The sequence below is a fragment of the Lutjanus erythropterus genome, chromosome 4, assembly GCF_056507025.1.
Source record: "Lutjanus erythropterus isolate fLutEry1 chromosome 4, fLutEry1.hap2, whole genome shotgun sequence".
NCBI lineage: Eukaryota > Metazoa > Chordata > Actinopteri > Lutjaniformes > Lutjanidae > Lutjanus > Lutjanus erythropterus.
In genome coordinates, this window is record NC_139320.1 from 41,968,195 (window position 1) to 41,994,025 (window position 25,831).

The 25,831-nt window shown below is 38.8% G+C and overlaps 1 protein-coding gene across 1 annotated transcript; it reads right to left on the reverse strand.

The window, feature by feature from the left end:
• Window positions 1-780: 780 nt before the first annotated feature.
• Window positions 781-20,423, reverse strand: LOC146329055 (protocadherin Fat 4). The gene is made up of 16 exons (XM_084718021.1): window positions 19,559-20,423; window positions 17,493-17,733; window positions 16,042-16,383; window positions 13,345-14,258; window positions 13,092-13,266; window positions 12,806-12,986; window positions 12,128-12,378; window positions 7,474-11,808; window positions 7,280-7,381; window positions 6,232-6,533; window positions 5,541-5,623; window positions 5,257-5,433; window positions 4,469-4,596; window positions 4,139-4,356; window positions 3,791-4,049; window positions 781-3,002 (listed from the first exon to the last, which is right to left on the reverse strand). Exons 1-16 carry the CDS (start codon window positions 19,613-19,615, stop codon window positions 1,642-1,644), a joined length of 9,126 nt encoding a protein of 3,041 aa, XP_084574147.1. The 5' UTR covers window positions 19,616-20,423; the 3' UTR covers window positions 781-1,641.
• Between the last annotated feature and the right edge of the window lie 5,408 nt (window positions 20,424-25,831).

Consider the following 25,831-nt stretch of genomic DNA (forward strand, 5'->3'; position numbering starts at 1 on the left):
AGGTAGTACATCTCAAGTCTTCAAGTCAAGAAGAACAAAGTACTCACATTTCACTTATTTATTTCTCTCACATCACAATAAACAAATGCTTAAGCATTTCAACACAACTAAGCCTGCAACTAAATATTATTTTCATTTTTGATTAATCTGTCAGTTATTTTCTTTATTAATCGATTAGTTGTTTGGTCCATAAAATGTCAGAAAATGGTCAGTGTTTCCCAAAGCCCAAGGTGACACCTTGTTTTATCAGCAACCCTGTACATGTGCCACTGTAAATACACACTCTTTACACAATCTATGCAGTTGAACTGAGTGCCTGTAACCTTGAATTTGTCCACTAGGTAGAGCCAAACCATCAGGGTACGGTAATAAAGTGAACACTGTGGATGAAAGACTTGTTGGGGTTGTGGCTTTTTATTGTTACAGAGTCAGTCATTCATCTCTCTTGTAGCCATTATTCTATTTTTTACTAACACAACACAGGAAAAAAGTAAATTACACTGAAAATAAATTTTTCCTTTGCCACTGTAATGGAGGTCAAGGGCATTATTCATGACAGTGTTATAAAATCATGTAACAGCATAATAAAACTTAATGACATCTTTATTACAAGTCCAACATGTATCACTGTAATTAAACTATTAATGGCATGTTATTATTATTATTATTATTATTATTATTATTATTATTATTATTATCTCATGACAGACAATGTTTAATCCAGCTGTTTATGATTTGTAAAATTTTAGCATAAGACTCTTCTGTGATTCATGACAGGTCTCATGTCATGGTTAAGACATTGTCATGTCCTCAGAGGAAAAAACAGCAAAAAGTACATGAAAGAACATGTAAAGGCCGTAAATTTTTGTTTAAGTGAAAAATTTTTCACTGCTTCAAGTCTAAACTAAAACTTTTTTCATGTCATTAACTTACGTTATTAAAGAATCTTTATATATTAAAGCCTTTTCAATGACACTCAAGTAACAGACTGCATAATTATTGGTATTTTTCCACCATACCCATTAGTTATGTTGTAGATTTTATATTTTGCCCGTACATCAAATTGAGAAAGTACACAGGAGTCCAATATTTCTTACTCTGAAACTGGTTTAATGAAACTTGATCAAGGAGAATGAATCAGTACACGCTTTGTTCAGATGTTCACTTCAATTCTGGAGTTTCAGCCCCCTAGACCCCCATAGTCTTTAAACATTCACAGATAATTCCATAATTAATCTATGGCCGAATAAGGTCAGACCAACACATCTACAACATATAGTATTGGCTTATTGGTCTGCAATATCCAAACATGGGAAGTTAAGAATGAACCAGGTCTGAGACCACAGTTTAGCACCCTTTACCCCCAATAACTCAGGGTCAGTGATATCCAATCCCTGATTACAGTTACGTCTGCTCCGTTCAGAGAGACATCACAAACACATCTCTGACCTTAACTGCCACGGCAACACTATCAGGTTGTTCCCTTGTTTATCTGAAAGGAGAAAACAGCTGAATCTACTGTCTAGAAGTGAGACAGTGTGTCTGTTAAGAGTTAGTGCAGGCCTATCATTAACCCCATGGCCTTAGTATGATACCTAAAATTGGAAAAACCTCTAACAAGCTAAACCTTTATAATAACCGTCAAATAATTTCCTCTATGTCACTTTGCATATCATAGCTTTGAGTGGGTTCATTGGGTAGACGCGCAATATCCTCAAATACAGCAGCATAGCTGCTAAAAGGTAGATGCATATTTAAAATATTTTCCCATCGCTCAAACATTGAGGGAGCACTCTGAGGTTCATGCTGACCTGCAGCAGACTGACAGGTGTGTTGTAACAATGAGCTGACAGGTAAGATGCTGCACCCTGGCAGGGTTGACTGCTCATGTGTGTATTTCCTGGTGCTGATGATAGAAAACTGTCCACAGTCAGACTCTACACCAGTGAATGTGCTGTCTGTATCACTGTCAGAGGAGACATCAATCATCGTGTTGCTCTTGGGGGATGGTCGATGTGACACTGTTCGCTCCAGAGGAGAGTTTAGTTTATTAATTTCTTCAAAAGTGAGACACTGAACAGGCTCCAGGTACTCTGGTTGTAGGTACATCTTCTTGCAACAAGGCGGCGTTTGTTGGGGCTGCTCTGCATCCGTCTTTGTCAACAGCTGCTTGTTTAGAGAAGCCACATTCTGAGGACTTTTTCCCCTCTCTACAGCGGGACAATCTTTCTTAAATCCTGCTAAGAGCGTCCTCAGATCTCCCCAGCGTTTAGGTTCAGCTTTCACACACTTTGAGCTGTACAGATGTTTGTGCCAGCTGAGCTTCAGCGAGGTTGTGTCTGAATGAAATGTACTGGAGATGCTGCCGATCTCATAATACTCCAGCTCACTGTTTGGCACCGGCTGAACGCTCGACAGACTGGCATCACAGTAAAACTCCACACTTAACCTCGGATCATGTTGTTTCTCTTTTTCTGGAGACGCGGCACCTGTGAGTGTCCTGCTGTTATCAAAACAAAACGCAGCATTGTCTGTCCCGTGCTCCGTCTTCTGTGGCAAGTTTTCATCCTTACACTTTGCACTCTGCCGCCTGACTCTGTACAGAGCAACAAGCATTCCTATAATCACCACGATGGAGACGAGAGGAAGAACCACAGCTATGAGCCACAGCGGCACGCTGGCCTGTGCCTCAGAGCATCGACCATGGCCCTCTGTTGCAGAGATGCAGATATCACACACGTGGTCGGAGACATTACGTAAACATATGCAGGAAGTGTTTTCCACAGCAGCTCCGCACCTCCACCTGTTCTGACAGTGTGCAGAGAGACAACCTCTCCCGGCTGTGTCCTCCATGGAGCAGGGAGATGGGAGACAGACACTTGGAGAGCTGCAGCTCAACTGGACGAGAGTGGAGCTTGGCCAGACGTCCACCATGAGACTCTGTCCACTGACAGGCAGGGTGTAACCACTCACGTTGAAATACTGCACACATCCAGTGAACCCTGATGTAAAAAGAATGAAGACAGTTTCATCAGTGTCAGTCAAAGTGCACATTTACATATACAGGTTTGACTGTATTTAGAGTGATCTAGTTAAAGGTGCTGTATGCAACATTCACTCATAGGTGCAGATTTAAGGGGGATTGAAAGGAACATGTCCTCCTCAACATTTACAACATGTGCATTTGTTCTCCTCATTAAAACACCAAATGCAGAGGACTTTTATTTTAGAGCTTTAATGCATTATATTTTGAACTGGCACCTGGCGCCTGAATTTTTTTGTTTTCCAGTACATAAATAAAGACATTCTATAAACTGATGCAAAAAAGGCATAATCTGGTGCAAAAAAATCCCCAGGGTGAAGGGAGACAAGTGTCCTGGGGGAGAACCTCATCTTAATATGCGTCCCCCGCCCCCCCCCGCCCCCCCCCCAATGAATGAAAAGAAGCCTATGCCCTTCCATTCGCTGCCACTAGAGGACACAGTACAGCGTGAGCATCTCTGACCATCTCTGGCTGCTTCTTTTACTCAGTGAAGTTGGGAGAAAAAAAATAAGTGTAACTGCATTGTCTCTTTCATCCTCAGATGTCTTCAGAAATGTATTTTAGTTCACTGTTTGGCTGTAATATCACCTGATATGCAAAATGTAGATAAATACCTCATCATGACTAATTATCTAGGTGAAAAAAAGTGTAAAAGATCTATAGATTTTATGACCTTTTTATGTCTGTTTCAAACGTTAACATACAAAACAATATTTAATTTGTCAGCAGTGTTTTCTGTATGTTTACCTATCTGTTGGAGCTTTGAATCAGCTGTCAGAGCTGCACCAACAATAATCTTTTCCACACCAAGAGGAGTGAGATCCAGACTTTGCTCTGAGATGTCCAAGGCTGGTTTACCATCCAGAAGCAGGAAAGTTTTCTTTACATCTCTGGACAAGGAGAGGACATGCCAGAGCCCGTCAGCCACGGGAGACTCCACAGTGAACTCTGACAGGTGTCCTGACAGTGTGTCTTTAGACATGTACACAAGCTTTCTGTCTTTTATCTAAATAAGACAACATAAAACAAACAATTTTACACTCCAAACATAAATACAAGATGAGTAGGTATCTAGCATTTAGCATTCAGACATACCTTAAGCATTGTGTATCCTGTCTGTCCCACAACAAACATCAACACTCCGTTATCTTTGGTACTAAACTTGATGTTAATCATTGTTTGGTCTCCAGTGTTTCCCTGTTTTTCATCATCCAGCAAGTCTTTTAGCAGATAGTCTCTCTTGAATCGCTCCTTGATGACATACTCAATGTAGTCATTGCCATCAAATCTCAACACAAGCTCATCTGACATTTCTATTTAAAAAAAAAAACAACATGGATGGGAAAAAGAGGATTTCAGTTGAGAGGCAAATTAAGGAAAAAAACAGCAATCCTGTAAAAAAAAAAAAAAAAAAGGTATCTTTACCTTTGGCACAGTGTCTTCCAGTAAATGAGCTTTTACACTCACAGAGATAACTGGACCAAAGGTCGTGGCACTGTCCGCCATTCTTGCATGGGTTGCTGTGACATGGTGAAGGTGTTTCCCGAGGACACCTTTACACAACAAAGATAAGTTACAAAAATAAATCACTGCAAAGAAGGCACACACAAGTAAGAGAGAGACATGTCTGTATTATATAAATAAGTTGATTATAAGGTTTATTAATTAAGATTTTATCTAGATTTCTCAGTATATACAATATACAGTTTCCACATCAAAAACCAAAGATCTATCTTCACACACACTCAACCTCAGCATCTTCATATATGATCAGCTTAAACAAGTGAATAAGTAAGTTAAGTTTAGTTGTATTGCACCTTTCGCAAAGTGCTTCACATCAATTAAAAATAGCCAATTAAAAAAATATACAAAGACGAGCAAAGACAAAAAACAGCCCAGGGTTGGCAGTTGGAATACACACCAACAAATGACAAATAATAACAAAATACTGAACTACAGTCTTCAAGAATTATAAGAAAATGTATAATACTGTTTTTATTTTGGGCCATTTTTGTGCCTTTGTCAGATGGGGACAGTAGAGAGACCACAACGAATTAGTTTTATTTTGGAGGGGTGGAGGTTGACATACAAGTATGGTCCACAGCTTGACTCCTATACCACTACTACACCCCAATAATGTAATTTCAATTATAGGACTTCATAGTTTATCATTATTTTGGGAAAGTGAATTGTGCATGTTGTAAAAGTCTTACCTATCTAGGATGTTATATGTTGCGAGGGCCATTGAAGGTCTCAGCAGGATGCCGTTCACATGAATGTTACGAATACAACCAACAAAGTCGTGGGTTTTTATCTGAGCAGGATGCAGTAAAATAGATTCAAAAGTCCTCAGTCCTCCAAATGTCACATTACTTCCAACATCAAGTGTCCTGGTTGTAGATAAAGACACAGAGAGGTAATTAATACAGATTTTAAAAAAGGCTAAAAACAGAAATGATGAATTATGGGAAATTAGCCATTATTGTTTCAGTGATACCTTGCTAAGCTGCCATCACTCTGTGAAAAGCAAAATCCACTGCTCTCAACATCAGTGCAGTTGTCCACATGCAAAGAGCCCATCTGTTAAAAACAATGAATGGAACACCAGATCAACTTCTCTCATTTCCATCATATACCGTAATTTCCGGACTATAAGCCGCGACTTTTGTCACACGCTTTCAACCCTGCGGCTTATGTAATGATGCGGCTAATTTATGCATTTTTTCTAACGGCCGCCAGGGGCGCTCGAGCAGAAAAGGTAAGAGTGAGACAGGTGGAATATATGTGTCGAGGAAGACGCAAGTTTAATGTAACTTCGCTGTGCTACCGTGTTGCTGCTATGTTACTGCCGCGTCTCAGTGACTTTTACCGGTATGTTTTTTTAACCAGCCCTTTTAGTGCTGTGTTACTACCGTATTGCTGCTGTGTTACTGCCGCGCCACAGGCACTGTTTAGAAAGAAAAGCTAAGGTATATTATTAAAACTTTGAAAACTCTTTCTGTGTACCGTCTTTCTTTGTAAATATCTCATGTTTCAATGTGGGCACATGCGGCTTATAGACAGGTGCGGCTTATGTATGTACAAAATGGTTTTTCCTTTAAAAATGTACTGGATGAGGCTTATAATCAGGTGCGCTCTATAGTCCAGAAATTACAGTATATGTCATTCATAATAAATAATAAACTCACATTGCCAATCCTCCTGGCAGTGACACTGTGAAAATGTCCATCTGCCACTTGCTTGTCTGTGTGCAGCCTCACAGGTCCGGAGCCGAGGTCGTAAGAGAGACGTACGGCTCCATCCAGGATCTCCAGTGCGAAGAACTCTCTGCTGGATGATCCTCCAGGGTTGTAGAGGAGCAGGGAGTTCCTCTGACTGGTCGCAAACTCGAGAGAGATTAAATTAGTCCTGCGATCCAACGGAGGAAACTCCATGAAGGACAACTCCTCAAAGCCGTAACTGTGGTCCTCACATCGGACACCACTGACTCCTAAAATAAAGATGGAACATTCATTGTTACATTCATTTGCTTTCTTGTTGAAAGTTACATGAGAAGATTAATATCACTTTCGTAACTGAGCCGTCCTGAGTGCCAGCCATTTTGTTCTGTGTTCCAACAACGATAACCTTTTTCAATATAGATGAGCCTTGCACATGTCAAACAGGAAAGGAGAAAGCTGACCGAGGTTCTGCCATGTACCAAGCTCGCTCAACTGTTCTTGAAGCACAGAATGAAAAGAGGTAGGTCCATTCAGTATTAGGCTACAGCAAGCAGCCAGTTAGCTTAGCTTAGCACAAGGACTGAAAATGGAGGCAAACAGCTCGCTGCCCTTTGGAAACAAAATCCACCACTAAGGCCAGAGATACACTGTCTGTGCTGTTTAACCACACATTTGCATTCGTGCATGCACAGCATTAATTTCTAAGGATACGCAAAACCATTGCTCCAAATGGATGCAAGATATGTGAGGCAGCCATAAAGCCACCCAAACCCGCCAGAGAGCTCCACCTGCCAGTTCACAATAAACAAACTTAACCGACTTGCTTTAGAGTTCAGCCTAGCTCTGTGACAGGCTAGCTGTTTCTTACTGTTTCTAGTCCTTATGCTAAGCTAACCTAACCAGCTGCTGGCTGGAGCTTCATGTTTAACATAAAAGTGGTATCAATCTTCTCACCTAACTCTCCGAAGTAAACACATGACCCAAAATGTTGATCTTTTTGATGCATTACTCTTACCAAAGGGACAATGACAGGAGAATCCGCTCTGTGAGTTGATGCAGCTGCCCTGAACACAGGGGGCTGATCTACAGTGGTCTATTGACTGCTCACATGTTTCTCCTGGAAAAGGCAAATAAAGACTTAACAGAATTTCTGGAATCTATTTATGCAAAAAAGGTGACTTTTCTTTTTTTAAATATACCAAAGACTACCTTCAAATCCAGGCACACACTGACAGTTATATCCATCCTGTGTGGGAATGCAAGTTCCTCCGTTTTGGCACTTCAGCTTCAGGCATTCATCCACATCAGTGGAACAGAGAGAGCCAGAGAAGCCGCTCTGACAGTGACAGTAGAAACCTCCAGGAGTGTTCACACATGTGCCTTCATTCTGACAGGGATTCACCTCACATTCATTGATGTCATCTTCACACAGTGACCCGGTAAAGCCGACGGGGCATGTACAATTAAAAACCTCTTTCTGCGGTGACACAAAAATGACTGCCATGCTCTCCAGGACAGCAACGTCCTGGCTAATGTAAATGTTTTTGTTGCAAGTTGCCCCATTTTGACAAGGGCCGGTGAGGCATGGGTCACCGGTGATGCGAGAAATCGTCGCATTGCTCTGAGCCTCCAGTAATTTCTTGTGGCCTGCAGATATACCGCTGGCGACCTCTCTGCTGAGATACTGACCATTGTAATTTTTGACTGCAGCCAAGAGAAGAATTTCCCTGCCGATATGTTTGATTCCAAACACGTGAGTCTTAGAGGCCTGAAGGTTGAACAGACTGTCCAGAGCTTTCACAAACCGCAGATATTTATTAGACAAAAACTCCTCCATTGAGGTCCGCGACACATAGAAAAATATGCAGTTGTCAATGGAAGCGTTCATGAAGCCTTTGTAGTTAATATAGATACTGTTGTTGACTGGGAAGTGAAGATGGTCTGTAGCTTCGACTGTGACGTTAAATGTCGCCTCGCCTTGAAAAGGAGACGACCACAGCTCACATGTGCCATAAGGTATCGTAAACATGTTAAGTGATCCGCTTTTGATGGCACAGCTGAATGTATCGGACTCATCCTCGTCCTCAGGGTGGACGTTACCAATCATGCCTCCTTGGAAGGAGCTACCAAAATATTTCACCTCAATGAAGATGTTTCTCGGCAGTGAAGGGTTGTCGTTTTCGTCCACAATCTCTATGTGGATAATTGTGGTTGATGACAGCGGAGGGATCCCTGCATCCCTAACAGCCACAAGGACTTGAAAAACATGGATTTGTTCCCGATTAATAGTCTCTGTGGTGAATAAAACTCCATGTGAAGTCAATGAGAAAGGACTAACAGTTGCAGGATTTACCAGCCAGTAAGTAAAAGGTCCTTGGTTTGGTGGCATATCCAGATCAGATACATTTAATTTGGTGACTATGGTGCCTTGAGGCTGGTTTTCTTTCACTTGAGCCACAGTGAACGTGAGTTTGGGAGCGTTGTCGTTAACGTCTTCAATCATCACAATGACGTTAGTTGTCCCAGTGGCTGGTGGAGAGCCATTATCAGTGGCTGTAACAGTCAGATTATAAACTGGCAGCAGTTCTCTGTCAAGTGGAGAGTTCACTGAAATGACACCACTGGATGGATCGATGGTAAAAGAGAAGTTTGTGTTTCCGTTTTCAATACTGAAGAAGAAATTATTCCAGTCCAAGATGGAGTCCTGATCCAGAGCGTTCACAGTTGTCACCGATGTCCCAACTGGGCTGTCTTCTGTTACATTTGCCAGATAAATTGCAGAGGTGAATATGGGCGCATCATTCGTGTCAATCACACTGACGTGGACCAACGTCTCGTCTGTACCCTCCATGCCAGTAATGACACCAGAGTTCTTCGCCAGAACTTTTAAAACTACCTGATTGTTGCCTTGTTTCCTTAAACTGCCAGTTGTGTAGATTTCTCCAGAAAGTTTGTTGATTTCAAAGCCCAGAGATTTATTTGGACCAAACATCAGGTAAAACACCTGACCTTCTGGGCCTTGATCATCATCTTCAGCTTTTACTTCTCCAATCCTTGTTCCAAGAGGCACATTTTTAAACACCGAAAAGTTAAAATCTTTGTTCCTGAATGTGGGTGTGAACTCATTGACATCTGAGATTTGGACGACAACATGTGCCAAACTGAATAAAGTGTGACCTCCGGTGTTTGAAGCTTTGATTGTTACATCAAAGATCTGATCTTGCTCGTAATCAAATATGTCCAAAGTGGTGATTGTGCCATTTCTTGGATCAACTGCAAATTTATCCACATGGCCAGCAATAAGAGAGTAGGATATTTGTGCATTTGCACCTGAATCAGCATCAGAAGCCTTCACCTGTAGGACAGTTGTTCCAGTTTCTGAGTTTTCAGGCACTGAGGTTTTATACTCTGAGGATGAAAAGACTGGAGGATTGTCATTCACATCCATAACTACCACAGTAACATTTAATACACCAGTTTTAGTGACCCAGCCACCATCCATGGCTTCAGTTTGGAGATTATAGATAACGTCTGTTTCAAAGTCCAGCTCCCTGTTGAGAGTGAGCAGCCCAGAGGCTTCTCCTACAGAGAATGGTAAATATTGATTTTCTGGGCTGATGCAGTACTTGATGGCACCATTGGGACCATAATCCCTATCATCTGCTTGAATTCTCCCAATTACTGATCCTACAGACAAGTCCTCTGGGACGGAGAAAGTGACATCTGGCTCTCTGAAGCTCGGAGAAAATTGATTCCTTCCAGTAATTTCAAAAGTGATTTCAGCCTCTGATGATAAAGAGGGCAAACCTTGATCTTTGGCCGCAACTAATAAAGCGAGAGACAAATTCATGCTTTCTACCAGACTTTGATTTGACAGTATTTTTCCATTGTCCACTTGGATCCAGAAGAAATTAGAAGCATTGCCTCCTATAACAACATATTCAATACCAGTGCTGCTGTTATTGGCATCCTGATCTATCGCTGTTAACTGGACCACCTCAGTGCCAACTGCCATGTCATATGGGACAGTGATCAGAGGCTGAAAAGATAAAAACACTGGTGAGTAGTGGTTAAATGGCTCTAATCTCACTGTGACAGTGGCATTATTGTACAGAGGAACGCTGCCACCATCGAATCCTATGACTGTAAATTGGTGTATTTCAAATGCAGAATTATGCAACATCAGTGGCTGCTTTGTATAGATTTCACCAGAGGAAGCGTTCACCCAAAACTGCTCATTTGGAGGTTCAATAATGTACAAAATCTTGCAGTTTTGCCCCATATCTGCATCTGTAGCAAGAACCTGGATGACAAACACCTCTTTTTCTTTGGTTTCAGGCAGGACAGCAGTGTAAAAAAGATCAGAAAATACTGGCCTATTATCATTAACATCTGTAATGATTATAGTGACGTCGGTGCTGACGCTCCAGGCTGAATCATTTGCATTAACTCTCAAGATATAATAATCCTGCATCTCCCTGTCCAGAAGTCTTTCAACAGTGATGTAGCCAGTGGTGAAGTCGATATTAAACGGCACATTGTCACTTTGGTCAATTATGGAGTAATTAATGATGGAATTAGCACCTATATCATCATCAGTTGAGGTGATTTGTATAATTGTGTGTCCAACAGGTGCATCTTCGGGTACCTCTGTGTGAAGAATTTGTGAAAAACGAGGTGCGTTGTCATTCCTGTCCAAAACAATGACAATAACAGTCGCTCTGTCTTTATGAAGAGGGTTATTTAGCTCCAGAGCTTCAACTGTTAAATTAAATTCAGGGATATATTCTCTGTCTAAGCTGGAGGTTGTGCTCAGTAAACCAATTTCAGGTTCAATTGTGAAAAAATTCTCAGTATTCCCTTCAGTTATATTGTACTGCACTATGCCATAGCTACCTGAATCAGCATCAATGGCAAGAACATCACAAACCCAGGATGGCGGTAAGTTCTCAAAAGTCTCACACCTGTACTCAACTTGAGTGAATTGAGGGAAGTTATCATTTACATCACTGATGTTTATGTGAATTTCTGCAAATGATGAGAAAGGAGGCGAGCCGGAGTCTCTGGCTTCTATCAGCAAAGTAAACTCCTTTTTGTGCTCATAATCCAGAGGGTTCTCCACCGTCAACTCTCCACTTAATGGGTCCACATGAAACATGTCTTCAAAGTTTCCAGAGGCTAAATAGAAAGAGACGGGTTCAGCTCTGATGCTCCCTGCAGAGAGGATTGCTACTAATGTTCCCACAGGCTCGTCCTCGGAGAGGGAATAACTCAGAACGTCCACATTCATCTCTGGAAACTCAGAGACGTTCTGAAACCTGATACTGATGGTAGCGGTGTCAAATTTAGGATTTTCTCCAGCATCTTCCACATGTACATTGACAATAATATCTTCTGTTTCCTGAAGAGCCCTTGAAGTGAATACAGTGCCACTGTACGGAGAGATGGAAAACAGATCTGAACTTTGTCCATATAAAGAATACTGCAGTTCTGCATTCATCTCAGTGTCTCCATCTGTAGCTCTGACTGCACAAACAACTGAACCTGTAGAAGAAAAAACAAACAAAAGCACAAAACATAAACAAAAGTCTCAATCCAATACATGGGAGCAGGCATATGTCACATTCCTACTATCAGATTGACCACGCCTGACTGGCCATGGGATTTGAGCTCCTAATAGCTAGAAAGTAATATGATGTTCTCATTATATGCTGTTAAACTGGCAAAGACCTTGGAATTTACATTTTCCACCAGTCAAAATGAGAGGGTCTACTTTCATCAAAAAAAAGAGGTGAGTGCATGACATAACGGCAAAGTACCCAGATGAAATATAAAACTGTCAAGAGGAAGTAAAAACTATCACCTGGAGCCATCTCAGTGGGCACATATGCGACATATGGGCTGTTCATGAACTGGGGCCAGTGGTCGTTAATATCTCCAATCAGCACAGTAACGAGCACTGAGCTGGACAGAGGCTCAGTAGGATGCTTATCGCTGCCAATCACCATCAACCTGTAAATGGCGACCGTCTCTCTGTCCAGGACGTCAGTTGTAAACAGCTCTCCAGATGTTTCGTCAATGGCAAAAGGCACATCAAGGCTCTCCATGGAATACCTAAAGGAGAGTTGAAAGATGCAACAGCCTTTTAGTGTATGCAGTCAATGATTTGTTAATTTTTTAACAAGGAGGATGGCACTATCCCTAACCCAACTTAACCCTATCCCTAACTCTAAAGAACAAACTAGGGCTTATACTAGGTGGCTTGGTTTGTGGGTGTGTAGTTTCTGATTTTTCAGAGCTATGGTCAGGGCCATAAATTCTAAGTTGCACAAACCTCAGACAGATAAAGGATCTGTGAGTCCAACAGACTGGACTAACAGCTTCAGTTAAACAACGTCTCAGCTCCTGCACTCTATCTGCCACTAGGGGATGGAGAGGGGGAGGCACTTTAACAAGGGAGATGCATTTTTGCTAAGGTGGGTGTTTAACCCCATTACCCGGTAGATCGTAGGCTATCTTCCAACAATTCTCTCACATTTACCTTATTTCCCCACTGACACCTTCATCTATGTCTGATGCCGTCATCATGGCAAACACAGTGCCTGCAGGACTGTCCTCAGACACTATGGTGTTGTAGACTTCCTCCGTGAACTCTGGTCGGTTATCATTGGTATCATCCACCACAACTTGTACGGTTTGGGTGCCTGTTAAAGGTGGCAGTCCTTAAAATGACAAAATAAATATAAGATTATTTGAAGTGACACCGACAGTTAAAAGTTTAAAGAACAATGTAACGTTTATCGCATTTTTGCTTCGGCCTGAATCACCTGAATCAACAGCTATGATGGTCACAGAGTACAGTGATTCCCTTTCTCTGTCCAGGCTGTGTAAAATCTGAAATGTGCCACTTGGAGTGATGGAGAACAAACCATCACTATTTCCACTCTGTATAAAATACGTCAGCTGGTTGTTGATGCCTGAATCTTCATCCAAAGCTGAGACCTGGATAAAAAAACATGAACACTGAAAAAAATTCTATAATCAACATTCAATTATTTGGTTAACAAAGGCTTGTGGCACCTCATGTGTTAGCTGAGCAGGGTCGTCTTCATTTTCCATCACATGTATGGTGAGTGTCTCTGGAGTAAAGACGGGTGCAAAGTCATTGACATCCAACACAGTGACGCTGACAGCAGCAGTAGCAGATCTAGGCGGATTTCCCTGATCTAAAGCTGTTATGGTTAGGTTGTAGTTTGAAACCCTCTCCCTGTCCAGTTTGCCCATGACTGTGATGACACCGCGAACTGTGTCCAGCACAAACGGACTCTCCTGCGTCAGCATGTACCGCACCTGTCCATTCGTACCAATGTCTCGATCAAGAGCCTGAACCTGGAACAGGCTCGTTCCTCTTGGGACGTCTTCTCTGACTGTCAGGCTGTAGCTGCTCTGTGAGAACTCGGGGTCGTGGTCATTTGCGTCCTCAACGTGCACCGTGACATTCACAGTGGTCACCATCCTTGGCGAACCTTTATCAGTGGCTGTTACTGTGATAATCAGGGTGTCCACCTGCTCTCTGTCCAACGCCTCCTCCAGGTAGATTTTTCCACTGCTGTTATCGATGCTGAACACGCCACCAAAAGTGTTATTTAAATAATATAAAACCTCCCCATTGGCTCCAGTGTCTTCATCCTCAGCATGTATGGTCATTACAACAGAATGAAGAGCAGTGTCTTCAGGTATACTTAATATTTCTGCTGACACAAACAGTGGCGCATTGTCATTGACATCTTCAACCACCACAATAACATGTGCTGTGCTGGTGAACTGTAAAGATACAGGCTGGACGCAGTCGTTGGCTGTCACAGTCAGATTGAAGACAGGTTGTTTCTCTCTGTCCAACTCAGTGTTCAGACATAAGCTGCCGGCAGGGTTTATGAAGAACACTTCCTCTTCATCTCCACCAACCATTCTCAGGTTCAAGTGTCCATTGGTACCTGGCAGAGAGGAAAAGATAACATATAATGTTATCACAAATAATGCTATTTTTTTCCCTTTAAGAAATCAGAAATGAAAATGATTGTGCAGTGGTTTTAACATTTAAATGCACAATGTAAATTCTGTGGCTCTATCACTCTACTGGGGTCTCTCTCAAATTAAAACAATTACAAAAGACGTAAATTGATGTCATCATGAAGCAGTGTGGGATCATGGGATTTGTTTTCTTCTTAATCATGTTGATTGACGAGGTAATAAATTAAAGTTCTCTTCACATTTTGTCTTATCACATACTCCAACTTCTCTAACGTATCCCGTGTTTCCCTGGAAGTTATGGTAACTAACAGTGAGCTAGCAACGTATAGAGAGAACACACCATTACCTTGAAAAAATTATGGCTTTCTCTGCATTTGAATATTGTTGGAAACATTTGGGATAATATAAGTACACAACTCAACAAAAAATGGCTTGCATTTTTAGACATTTTAATGTGGAAATATTATATTATATTATATTATATTATATGTTTAAATCAGTGAATAATATCAAGCCTAATTAGACCTTTGACCCCATGTCACTGTTCCAAAAGCAATGTGGGCTAGCTGCTAGCTAACATCAAAATTTATTTATGAAGGCAAAAATACCCAGTGGAAAATGTCTAATACTGGACAATATATTGTCAAAGGTCAAGTCAGACATTTGGGAGATATTTGGTTTGATCAGAGAATGACAGAATAATGCTGTCAGTGGCTTTTCAGTTTGTAAAAAAGTGCCTAAAAGCTTTTGATAGCCACAAGCTAGTGAGAAGTGTGACTGTGTTTATGTGTTTAAAGATGGATTGGGTCAGGGTACTTATAGAAACAGGTCTGGGTGTGTCTGGATTTGATTTGGAGATAATTGTGGGTAACGGGTCAGTTTTGCAGGTGCAGCTTTGAAAACGTGGACCTGTGTAGGGCTCTGAACGATGACTCATAATTAGCTTAGTGTCATATATATAAGTCAAGTAACGAAACATTGCACTTTGCACATGATGCACTCATACTAAGACCTGTTTGTTGCCAAGAGCATATGCTGATAATATACTTTAATCAAGCATTTATTAGCAATAAACAAAAGAGAAGAATAGGAATTCACTGGCATATGGAAAACTAAAATGTGCAGACTTAGCCTCCAACAAAAACTGATTTTCAGGCTGCATTTCCAGCAAAACACAATCAAATAAATAAATAAACAAAAACAAGATTCTGTTCAGTCTGTGCAGCCAAGAAATGTGTGAATATTAATTGTGCCTTTTCAAACTCAGAACTTGGAAGCTTTAATTTACACAGGCATCCGTACTTTCATTCACACTGGACATGCAGATTGAGCTCCAGGTCAATCTAATTAATAGGGCAACAGTTTTCAGCGCCATCATTTTTATTGCTATGATAAACTGAAAGATTTGGATGAGGCCAGTTCTTACAGAAAGTGTTTAACTTTTGAAAAAAATAATTGCATCAAACATGGCTGGAGCATCTCATTAACTTTGACTGAACTGTGCGATGCAGTGAGGATTGTCAATTTGACCCTCATTAATTGCACAGACCTGTAAATCCTCGGCTGCAGCAGCATGTGAAAAAGGAGACTTTAAGCTATAGACTTTAAAGTATTCGTGTAGAAATAATAGCTTTCCTTTACAGAAATATAAGTACTTCAGGAACTTTTTTTGTTCAAGCTGTGGCCAATTGTTTTGGTTTCACTTCATTCATTAAAAATGTTATATGTTTCTGTTTCTGCACTTACCTTCATCTTTATCTGACACATTCAAGGACAGGAAACACGTGCTGACCCGTGTGTCTTCCCACAACGACGCAGAAAAGGTATCCTGACTGAAAACAGGGGGGTTGTCATTCACATCCAGCACATTGAAGTACACCCTGACACCGGATACCTGAGAATCCCCCTCCTGCACCACCACAGTCAGTATGTAGAGGCTTTGTGCCTCAAAATCCAGGCTGCGGGATAATAGGAACTCCCCTGAGAGGGGGCTGAGAAGGAACAGGTTCTCTCCGTCATCCTCCTGAACTGAGTATGCGATAGGCGTGAGAGTCTCAAGCACGGTTTCCACCTTTCCCACAACTGTTCCTGTCAACACAGATAACGTGCATAATCACTGGGTGGTCCAGAGACCGTGCGATGACAGGAAAACATTTAGGCTGGGTTTCAGCAATAAGTATTTTTTTTTTTTTTTTTTTTTTTAAACAGATTAAATCATGGTTTAAATTCTCTTGTCCAAACTTTAAAACTAGCATAAAATTAATAAAGATTAATTTTTTTAAAAAAAACCTCAGTTTAGTTTTTATTCTAAACCTAGATTAAATTTAATTCTGCGCCAAAAAATTAATCTCCAATTTAAACTGTGATCCAGTATTAACTTTAAATTTACAATTGAGGAGGTTTAACTTTTAAAATGCTTTTTGAGATGGACTGAGCAAAGTAATTCTCAGCAGAGCCCTCAACTTTTTAGCTAGCTAGCCAACAATGTAAGTTGTTCTTTTTTTCTTTTTTTTCTTTTTTTTTTTTTTACGTCTTAGCCAGGTAGCAAATAATGTAATTTAAGAAAAATAAATTTTAGCTTGCTAGCAAACAATAGGATTTTATTTTTACTTTTAAGCTAGCAAGTAATTAATATACCTTTTTTAAGATAGTGAGCATACAATGTAACATTTTTACTTTTAGCTAGCTACCAAACAGTTAATTGTTTTGTTTACTTATTAGCTAAGTAGCAAACATGATGGGCTCTTTATACTTTTTAGCTAGCAAGCAAATAATGTAACTTTTTACTGTTTTATATTTACTACGTCGTGACGGCTCACAAATTTAATTTTTATGTGTTTATTTTAATTTGGGTAAGAAAGCATCTTCATACTTTATTTGAATTTGGTGTACATCACCCAACCTGTGGCAACAGAGTTCTGCTTAAATCTGGATTTACTCATTTTAAAGTTTTTTAGGTTCATTTTTTAACTAAGTTTTGTTGGTGCAACTCAGTCTTAGCAACATCATTGTCAAAAGAGAAAAAAAGGACCTTAAGTGTTCTAAACATTAGGTATGAGGATATTGTTGATCTAAAATTCAAATTAGATAGTCAAGTTAGATAGTAATATTTAAGACTTAAGTAACTGTTGTCAGCAAACATTATGCATTAGTGGCTAATTTACTTGAGGAAAGGCCTTGCCGCACAGATGACTAACCTGGAACTGTGTCTTCTTTCACTTGAAATGAATAAACAGTTTTTGAGAAAGCCATCTGTGTTTGCCATCTGTTATGAGAGCGTAAGCTGACTGTGCCATGCATGGGCACAGCATCAATAGATGTATAATACCAGGAGGGGGCCGTATGCCGTCCTGAGACAATATCTGCAAACTGCCTCTTGCTGCTCACATTCAGTGTATATCCAGATGAAGGTTCATGAGAGGATGTAGTATTAAACACCTGAGGAACCACAGAAAAAAGAAAGAAATTACTCTCAGTTTCTCGTTAAAGTAAAATATGCATAAAAAGGCAAGCACTGAAAGTATTAATGGGCACAGTCCCAAAAACCAGATCAAATGATGAAAACAGTACTTGCATAAACTGCAGGTGTGCTGTGTGAATTCTACAATGTGTGGGATGTTTTTTCTTTTGTGCAAGTTTTTGTTGCTGCTGTGTTTTTTGATCCAAGGCCACATGGACAACTTTGCTCTTGTAGCACTTACTCAAAATGTCAATAAAAGGAATAAAAACTCCAATATCCATGAATCATCATTAGAAATCAAAAACAAATATTAGTTAATCCACTGTTAAACAAAAACTGGCATCCTGAGGGGAGAAATTTATGTCAGATATGCTTATTGTGAGTTTTTATTGCTTTGAGATATTATGGCTTTGTTAAATACTCTGATTGGTCAAAACTGTTGCTATGCAGCACACACTGTTGCTGTGGATACATTTCTGATCATAGACACTAGAGAAGCAATAAAATCATTTTTAAATCAATATTTTGTTAATTTCATGTGTTTTTTGTCAACTACCTGAGTAACAGGCAGGATTATATCCAGTGAGCAGGTAATTATGTTGGGGATAATGTATAGTGAGCAGGTTGTTATTGTGAAATAAATCCCAACAGGATGATGCAGGACCCCAACATGAAGCAGAGGAGTCTTGAATCATCCTGTGGGGATTTATTTCACAATACCCGCTTGCTCACTATACATTATCTCGCTTATTACATGATTATTTACCAAAATAAAAAATAAAAAACATTGGCACACAGGAGCATGACACAAAACATCAATTTTATTGAATTTGATGGCTTTATTTTGCTATAGTGACCTGCTTACTGTACATTATCTTACCTGTTACACGAGTATGTACCAAAATATCAATAATTTGACACAAAATATTAATTCTAAAATGATTTTAGTGATTTAACAATGATTTTATTGCTCCTCCACGGTCTACGATCAGACCTGTGTCCATAGCAACAGTCTGTTCTTCATAACAACGGTCTGTTTTTCATAGCAACAGTCTGCTATAAAGAAATAACAGACCTTAGACTGTTGTAATTGACCAATCAGAATCAAGTGTTCAGTGTAAAAGTGTGAATCAGACAACTTCAGGATAAATCAAGACCTCGAGGCTTATCTAAATATTTGATTGTGATTGGTAATTTACAGCATTCTAATGTCTGTTACTTCTGTATAACAGACTGTTGCTGTAAAAAAGCAGTATAATATTTTTTTTATATCAATAAAATTATTTTTAAATTAATATTTTGTGTCAGATTATTGATTGTTTTTGGTAAGGGACCATGTAGAAATCAGGATAACATACAATAAAGGGATCATTATAGTGAAATAAACCCCCTCAGCATGATTCAGGACCGCTCCACTTCATGTCAGGATCCTGCATCACCCTGGGTTTATTTTGCAGTAGTGACCTGCTCACTGTATATTATCCCTTCCATGCAGCATTGTTTATGATGAAAAGAAGTTTAATAATTATAAAGTTTCCCTATTTCAACCATTTAGTCACAAGTATATCAAGTAATCATTGGCAACTATAATTACAGCTGATTATGTTCACTTACTTTTTGTATTCTGATTACATAATCCTGATTACATGTAATCCACTACTACTAGTACCCTCACTGTAATCATATAAACTTGATCAGTTATTTCAATTAAACTGTGATTGATCAGTCAAACATAAGTTGCAATCAGTTACCTCAAAAACCTGCTCTCACTGCTGCAACATTTGAGCTAACAGGCCAACTTACCAGAAAATGAAACAATAAAATTGTGCATTTTCTCCATTGTCCAGTCGACTCCATCATAAAGTTTACTCCCCAAGGGCCTCTCACTTGGTCATAATTGCCAGCTGAAGTGAGAGATTAAGATCCTGAAGCAAAACAAAACAGAAGTGGCAGTAAAAAGTGAAGCCCTGGAAACTGCACTGCATTACGTCCACACAGGACCAACAAATGGAAAACTATAAAAGCTGTATCCATAGTGATTACTCAATCTTCTCAGCTTGTAATCCTGACTGACACGCCTCTTTGACATCACTCTATGCAAATCCTGCAGCACAGAAAACACTTCTTTTGCAGCAGATCGAAAGTTTGCTGTTATATTTCAAACAGGAAACATGCCAAAATCTTTAAACTAGTTAGTCCACATGTTCTTGTTTTCTTTATAAAAATGAATCCAAAGTCTGGAAAGTAAAAAAAAAAAAAGGAAAACAGTAATTATATACACACCACTATGTTTTGCTGAATTAGTCTGTTTTATATTCTCTCCATGGATTTTGCTATTGAGGTTCCTCGGTGTAGAGATGAAATGGACTCTTTGAACAGTTGTTTCCAGTAAGGTGGCCTAGAGGGAGCCTTTTCTCGCTGCATGTCAGACTGGGGATTCATTCAGAGACTGCAAGGCGTTCATTCAGCTGGTGAAAGGAGAGAAAAGGAAAAAAAAACTGCTGCTCTGAATCACAGGTTTCAAAAGAGAGCTGACATGACACTGTAGCACTGAATGTTAAAACTGAATTTACATGAACAGATTGTTGGGTTGCTGGGAACAAGAATTTCTTTTTAAGCCTGATTAAAGTATAGTTTAATTAAATTATGCTGCACCACACTTTTAGCCTACCTCAAAAAAAAAAAAAAAAAAAAAGATTAAATTAAACCTACACAGCTCCTCTCTGCAGTTCTGTCTCACCCCGTGTGTGTCTGCTGATTGATCATGACTTCTAACCAATCAGATGTGCTGTGCTGTAGGCGGGACATTGAGCCAGACTACAGAGCGTAGTTGTGTATTATACTGTACAGTGTATAATGATCTAATATATGTGTAGTATATACATAGTACAGCACTGTATAAGTTTGAAGTTTTTAATATTATTACCATTATCATTACTATTATCATTATTATTACATTACATAACTATGGTGATAATTACAGACAGACAAAGATCAAAGACACATGCATTTTTTAAATAATTTAACCCTAATCCCACCACTTTTTTCTTTTTTGCTGATCCGAAAAATGATCCGATCCGTGACTCAAAACCGTGATACGATCTGAACCATGAGTTACGATCAATCAGGCTGAATCCATTGAGGGATTCAGCAAAGAGAGAAACAGTGTAGTACTGAAACTTTGTGGTGAATACCTCCGGTGCTAAGCAGATTCGCACCGGAGGTATTCACAATTTATTCTTATAGTCAAGGTACAGAGAACTGACTCATTTGGTTTTAGATTACCTCACTGACCATCTGAATCATCCAGGAAGAAAGATACCAAGGGAGCACAAACAAGACTGAAAGATTAATTAATGTTCATTTGAATAAACTTCACTTTTATTAATTAATTCAAAGCATGCACAGGTTGAACAATTGTAAGTCACTTGAGGTTAAATTTAGTTATATGAATATGTGAATCATGCTTTTGTAATTAAGTCAAAGTTTGATGTAGTACAGCATCTTTATGAGCAAACTGTTACACTAAATATACATGGAAGGGATAATGCATGTCAAGGTTTATTTCACCATGATGACCAACTCACTATAAATTATACTGCTTTTTAGACAGCTACTTTAAAAAAAAAAAAAGTTCTGCCCCTTTTTCTCTGTGCCCCAATTACAGTTGAACAAGTTTGGTACCTGGTGGAACCTGGAATATTCTGATATAGTGATATCACTATGTATTTAGATTTCTATTGGTCAATGCAACAATCCTTGTTTGAGCCATTAAACAGAAGAAAGATGGTGCATCACGGCGTTTTTTGATCCGTTGCACCCCTACCCAAGGGAGGACTTCAACAGCTGATGGTCCGGTGAGCAGGTTTTGCAGTGGTATTCATTTGTACATGGTGTTTTCTTGCAAGATGACTGACGAAGTGAAGTGAGGATCCTGTGTGTGTGTGTCTGACTCTGCACACACCTCTCATAATTTATAGCCTCCAGTTAACCACACACAGCGTGCTGAGGGGAAAAAGTATGTCAGGCTTCTTTTTGTTTCTGTATGTTTCTTTTGTCATGGGCAAAGTGCATTAGAGAGATGTATCATTTTACTGTCAAGTGAGTTGCAGTGTTTTTCCTTTGTTTCTAGAGGCAATGAGACTTTGGCTACGTTATTTCATTAAAACTATGCAATGTACATGCATATTCACATAATTTTGGACTATTACAGTATAAATACAACAACAATAACAGTAATAATTACAAGAATTTGAATTGTGATTTTCTCAACCTCTCATTTAAACATATCAGTACTTGTTTATAACATTTGTATATATACACACAAATTCAATATAATATGCATAAAAATAAAATATATAACTTTTATAACCTTGCTGTCTTGCGCAAAGTGGATAGTCAAACTGAATAAAAGCACAAATACATTTAAATACATGATTTCTATATCATTTAATTATTTTTTTACTTTATCATTAGCACTACGAATAATAAAGGGCAGATTATGAATCAGCACCATGGAGCAAATTCGTGGCCGCCTTTTAACTTTGAGCACCTGCCCCTGCAAAGGTCTCTGCACGGCCCTGAGCTGAGCTTTATGATTTGTCCTCTTCTTTCTGTCATTACAGTTGATCATTTTTCACAAAGGAGGAGAAATTAGAGCTTCTCTCCTGGCTAACTAGGCTAACTAATGTTTTAGCTAGGTAACAAACAATATGTTTGTTTATTTGTAAACTTATTAGCTAGCTAGCAAACAATATAACATTGTTTTTACTTTTAGCAAACTGGCAAATGAGTTAGCTACCAAACAATGTAACACTTTATAAAAACTTTTTAGCTAGCTAGGAAACAATGCGATATTTTTTCTTTTTTTTTTTCTTTACTTGTTAACAAACAGCAAACAAGCTAAGACACAATACAACTGTTTTTGCTCAATTTTTAACCTTTTTGCTTGCTGCCAAACATTTAACTCTTACTCTCCCCCTGCAGAGCTCAAATGTATTTCTTTACTTATTTATTTTTTTTAAGTTGGATAAGCAAGCAACTCCATATTTATTAAACTGCATTTAATCTCAGTTTATATCACTAAACTTGGATTTACTTGTCAGACATTAGTTTATAATTATGCAACAGAGCTCTAATTCATTTTAAATCCAGATTTACTCATTTTAAAACTAGTTTTACTAAACTCTGATTATAGCTTAACTTTGATTGAATTGATCTTTGCTGGTGCAATCTGGTCTTAGTATACCAACATAAATTAAACCAATTTTGTAGCAGTTGCATATAATTAGTATATTAGTATCATTAGTGACTACCATTTGCAAAATATTCTAATAAACTTCTTGTTAATATTCAAAATTAATTGATTTTCTCAAATGATACATATGATTTACTGGATTATTGTTACTATAGGACATATTCTAACAGTTACACATATGAACCTCTTTTTTTTTTTTTTCTTGGCCACCATTATTACAACTTTTCACCCAATAAAAACTACTGTTGTAATCCAAATGTCAACTACATGCAGGAACACTGAGGATGAAAGCCTGTTTGTGTGCTACGCCCACTGAAAGCAGACCACTGGGGCTCCATTCATATTTGCAAACACTTTTGAGAGGAGGACAGTTCTTTGTGTAGCAAAGGGCACCGCTGCTGAGAAAAGTCTAATAAATGGACATGTGAGCCCCCTTTTAAGTGACTGTGAGGCCACCGTGACTGTGAGACTGTCTTCAATTACACGCAGGGGAACTCCGTCCCAGCAAAGGATCACAAAAGGTCCCTGCCTGGACCCACTGGGGCAGCGCACAAAACACAAAGCACAAAACACAAAAACTACTTTTCTCTGGACACTTTGGTGAGACTGAAATAGATGCACAACAATTCATTTCATGTTTTGGATGTGGTCAGTTAAACTCAGCTGACAGTTGGTTTTCATCCTCTATTAGTCACGAAAAACACAACTAATTCTTACACATGTTCATAAAGTGTGTGTGGTTTAGATTTAACTTTTCAATAATATAACTTGCTGATATTCAGGAACAAACAAACCTAAATTAGCAACATATTGTCTGATGGAAAAAAAAAAAAAAACCTAGAGCAGCCCTACTCAACCAAATCCAGACCTTTAACAGCATCAATCCAGCCCTTTGATCATTTATAAATAAGAATATGATATGAAATATGATTGTGATTTTATTATAATTACCAGCTTGCATTCTAAGTTTATGGTTGTTTACGTTGTTTATTAGAAGATCATCATTTATTAGCAGGCAAATTAACCCATTTATTGGTTATGTCTGTTGTTAAGCACAGAGACACTTAAACAGAATGAAAAAAGCTGTCAAATGCAACATTATGTTTATCGAAACAAGCTACTTCCAATCTTTAATTACAAAGGTGCGTTGTTTTTTCTTGTGCTTTTGTACATAATTTTTCTTTTCCTATTATGAAAAAAGGTGCATTGTTTTACACATTTAAATTCCTAAATTTACAGGTCAGACATAAGAAATGTAAATGCCCGGCCGCTTGGATCTTTACTTTTCTGAAATCTGTCTTTTCTAAAACGATAATTAAACAGGTCTGAACCAGACCATTTAGATTTAGGTACATTAACTCCAGTTATAGAAAAAGGCAGGGTTACTGCTCTCCCTGTCTGCCTCGTCAGTTAGGTGAGACTGAGAAGAAAGTCTGTCTCATGTTTTATTGCTCATTATATCATAAAGACCTTTCTCCTTGGTAAAACGTACTTAATTCCTGATGATGAGTCCTGGATAAATGATGAGAAACTTGGTTATATTTGAAGCTATGATCGTGTCTGACTGCAGCTGTGTTTTCTTGTGTCTTAGAAGTCCATGTGTGCTGGATACTGGCATGGCACAATAATTTAATTATAGTTTTAAACATGTAACTGCACATTCTGCGCAATTTACTTCATTGTGGCGCCACCCTCTGGATTAAGGCTGCTCAAACTACACCACAATAATCCACCAGGGATTACATTCAGTTTTCAACTAAACACACACATGAACATTGTTTTACCAGCTGGACACAGACAGGTCGGACCACATTCAAGTCAGTAGAAAGACTTTACAAGCACCCCTTGAAAACAGTGGATAAACTATTGAATTGTTAAATTCTAACTAAATATGATTTCTTAAACTGGGAAAACATCAAATTTGCAAATATTCTACTTGTGTAATCATTGTTCCACGGTCTGGCCTCCCATCCACTTCATTCACTGAACAAAATCAAAACTCATCCACCAGAGCTACGACCAGAAGGGACTGTAAAACTTTATCCAAATCTAACAGTGGTTAATGGGCAATTAAACATGGTGTCTGGGGTAGTTACGTCATTGCTTTACTAATTGTCTGTATTTTGTCTGTGATAATGAACTTGTGTACCATTCCACATGAAGTGAGCATAATGCACTAAAAAATGCACCACAGAATTATTTCTTAGCTGTATATATGTAAAGATCTATGTATATTGCTTTATTTTTATTTTATTTTGTCACGTATTTGTATCTATTCTACTCTGAATTTAATGAATTATCTCTATTGCATGTATGTGTAGCATGCAGGAATTACAACTTTCATTTCATTATGAAACTCAGTGTTGTATGATGATAATAAATCGCCTTTATTCCTTGTACTCAAATTCTTGTGTTAATGTGCATCGCCACTTCTTGAATAAAATAAAATAAACAAATTTTGGGGAAAAACAATTTTGGAAATTTAACACAAGATGGCATGGTAATTACATAAATTATTTCCAGGTAAATGCAATAATCCTTTAGAATGAATTAGTTTCTTATAAAGCTTACACATATTTGATTGTGTTCATATTATTTGCTTGAATCAGTTTGCTGTTCTGCTGACCAAAAATCTCCCTGAATCCAGCTATTTCAGTTTTATCCAGAGTTTCACTACAGATGTTAACAACACATCAGCAACTGTGAGTAATAACCTTACTGATACCATTAAATCCTCATTTCAAGTTCACTTTTCAATGGAAACAGAAGTGCCAGAGTAAAAGGAAATGAGAGGCGCTTCATAAGTGCATGGCAGCCTT

Excerpts from the sequence above, each read along its gene's own strand:
- LOC146329055 (XM_084718021.1), bottom strand. The coding sequence starts at position 19,615 with ATGATGGAGTCGACTGGACAATGGAGAAAATGCACAATTTTATTGTTT. Across the intron at positions 14,259-16,041 it reads TGTGTCAGATAAAGATGAAG|GTACCAATGGACACTTGAAC; the intron begins GTAAGTGCAGAA and ends CCTCTCTGCCAG. Across the intron at positions 4,050-4,138 it reads CAGGATACACAATGCTTAAG|ATAAAAGACAGAAAGCTTGT; the intron begins GTATGTCTGAAT and ends TGTCTTATTTAG.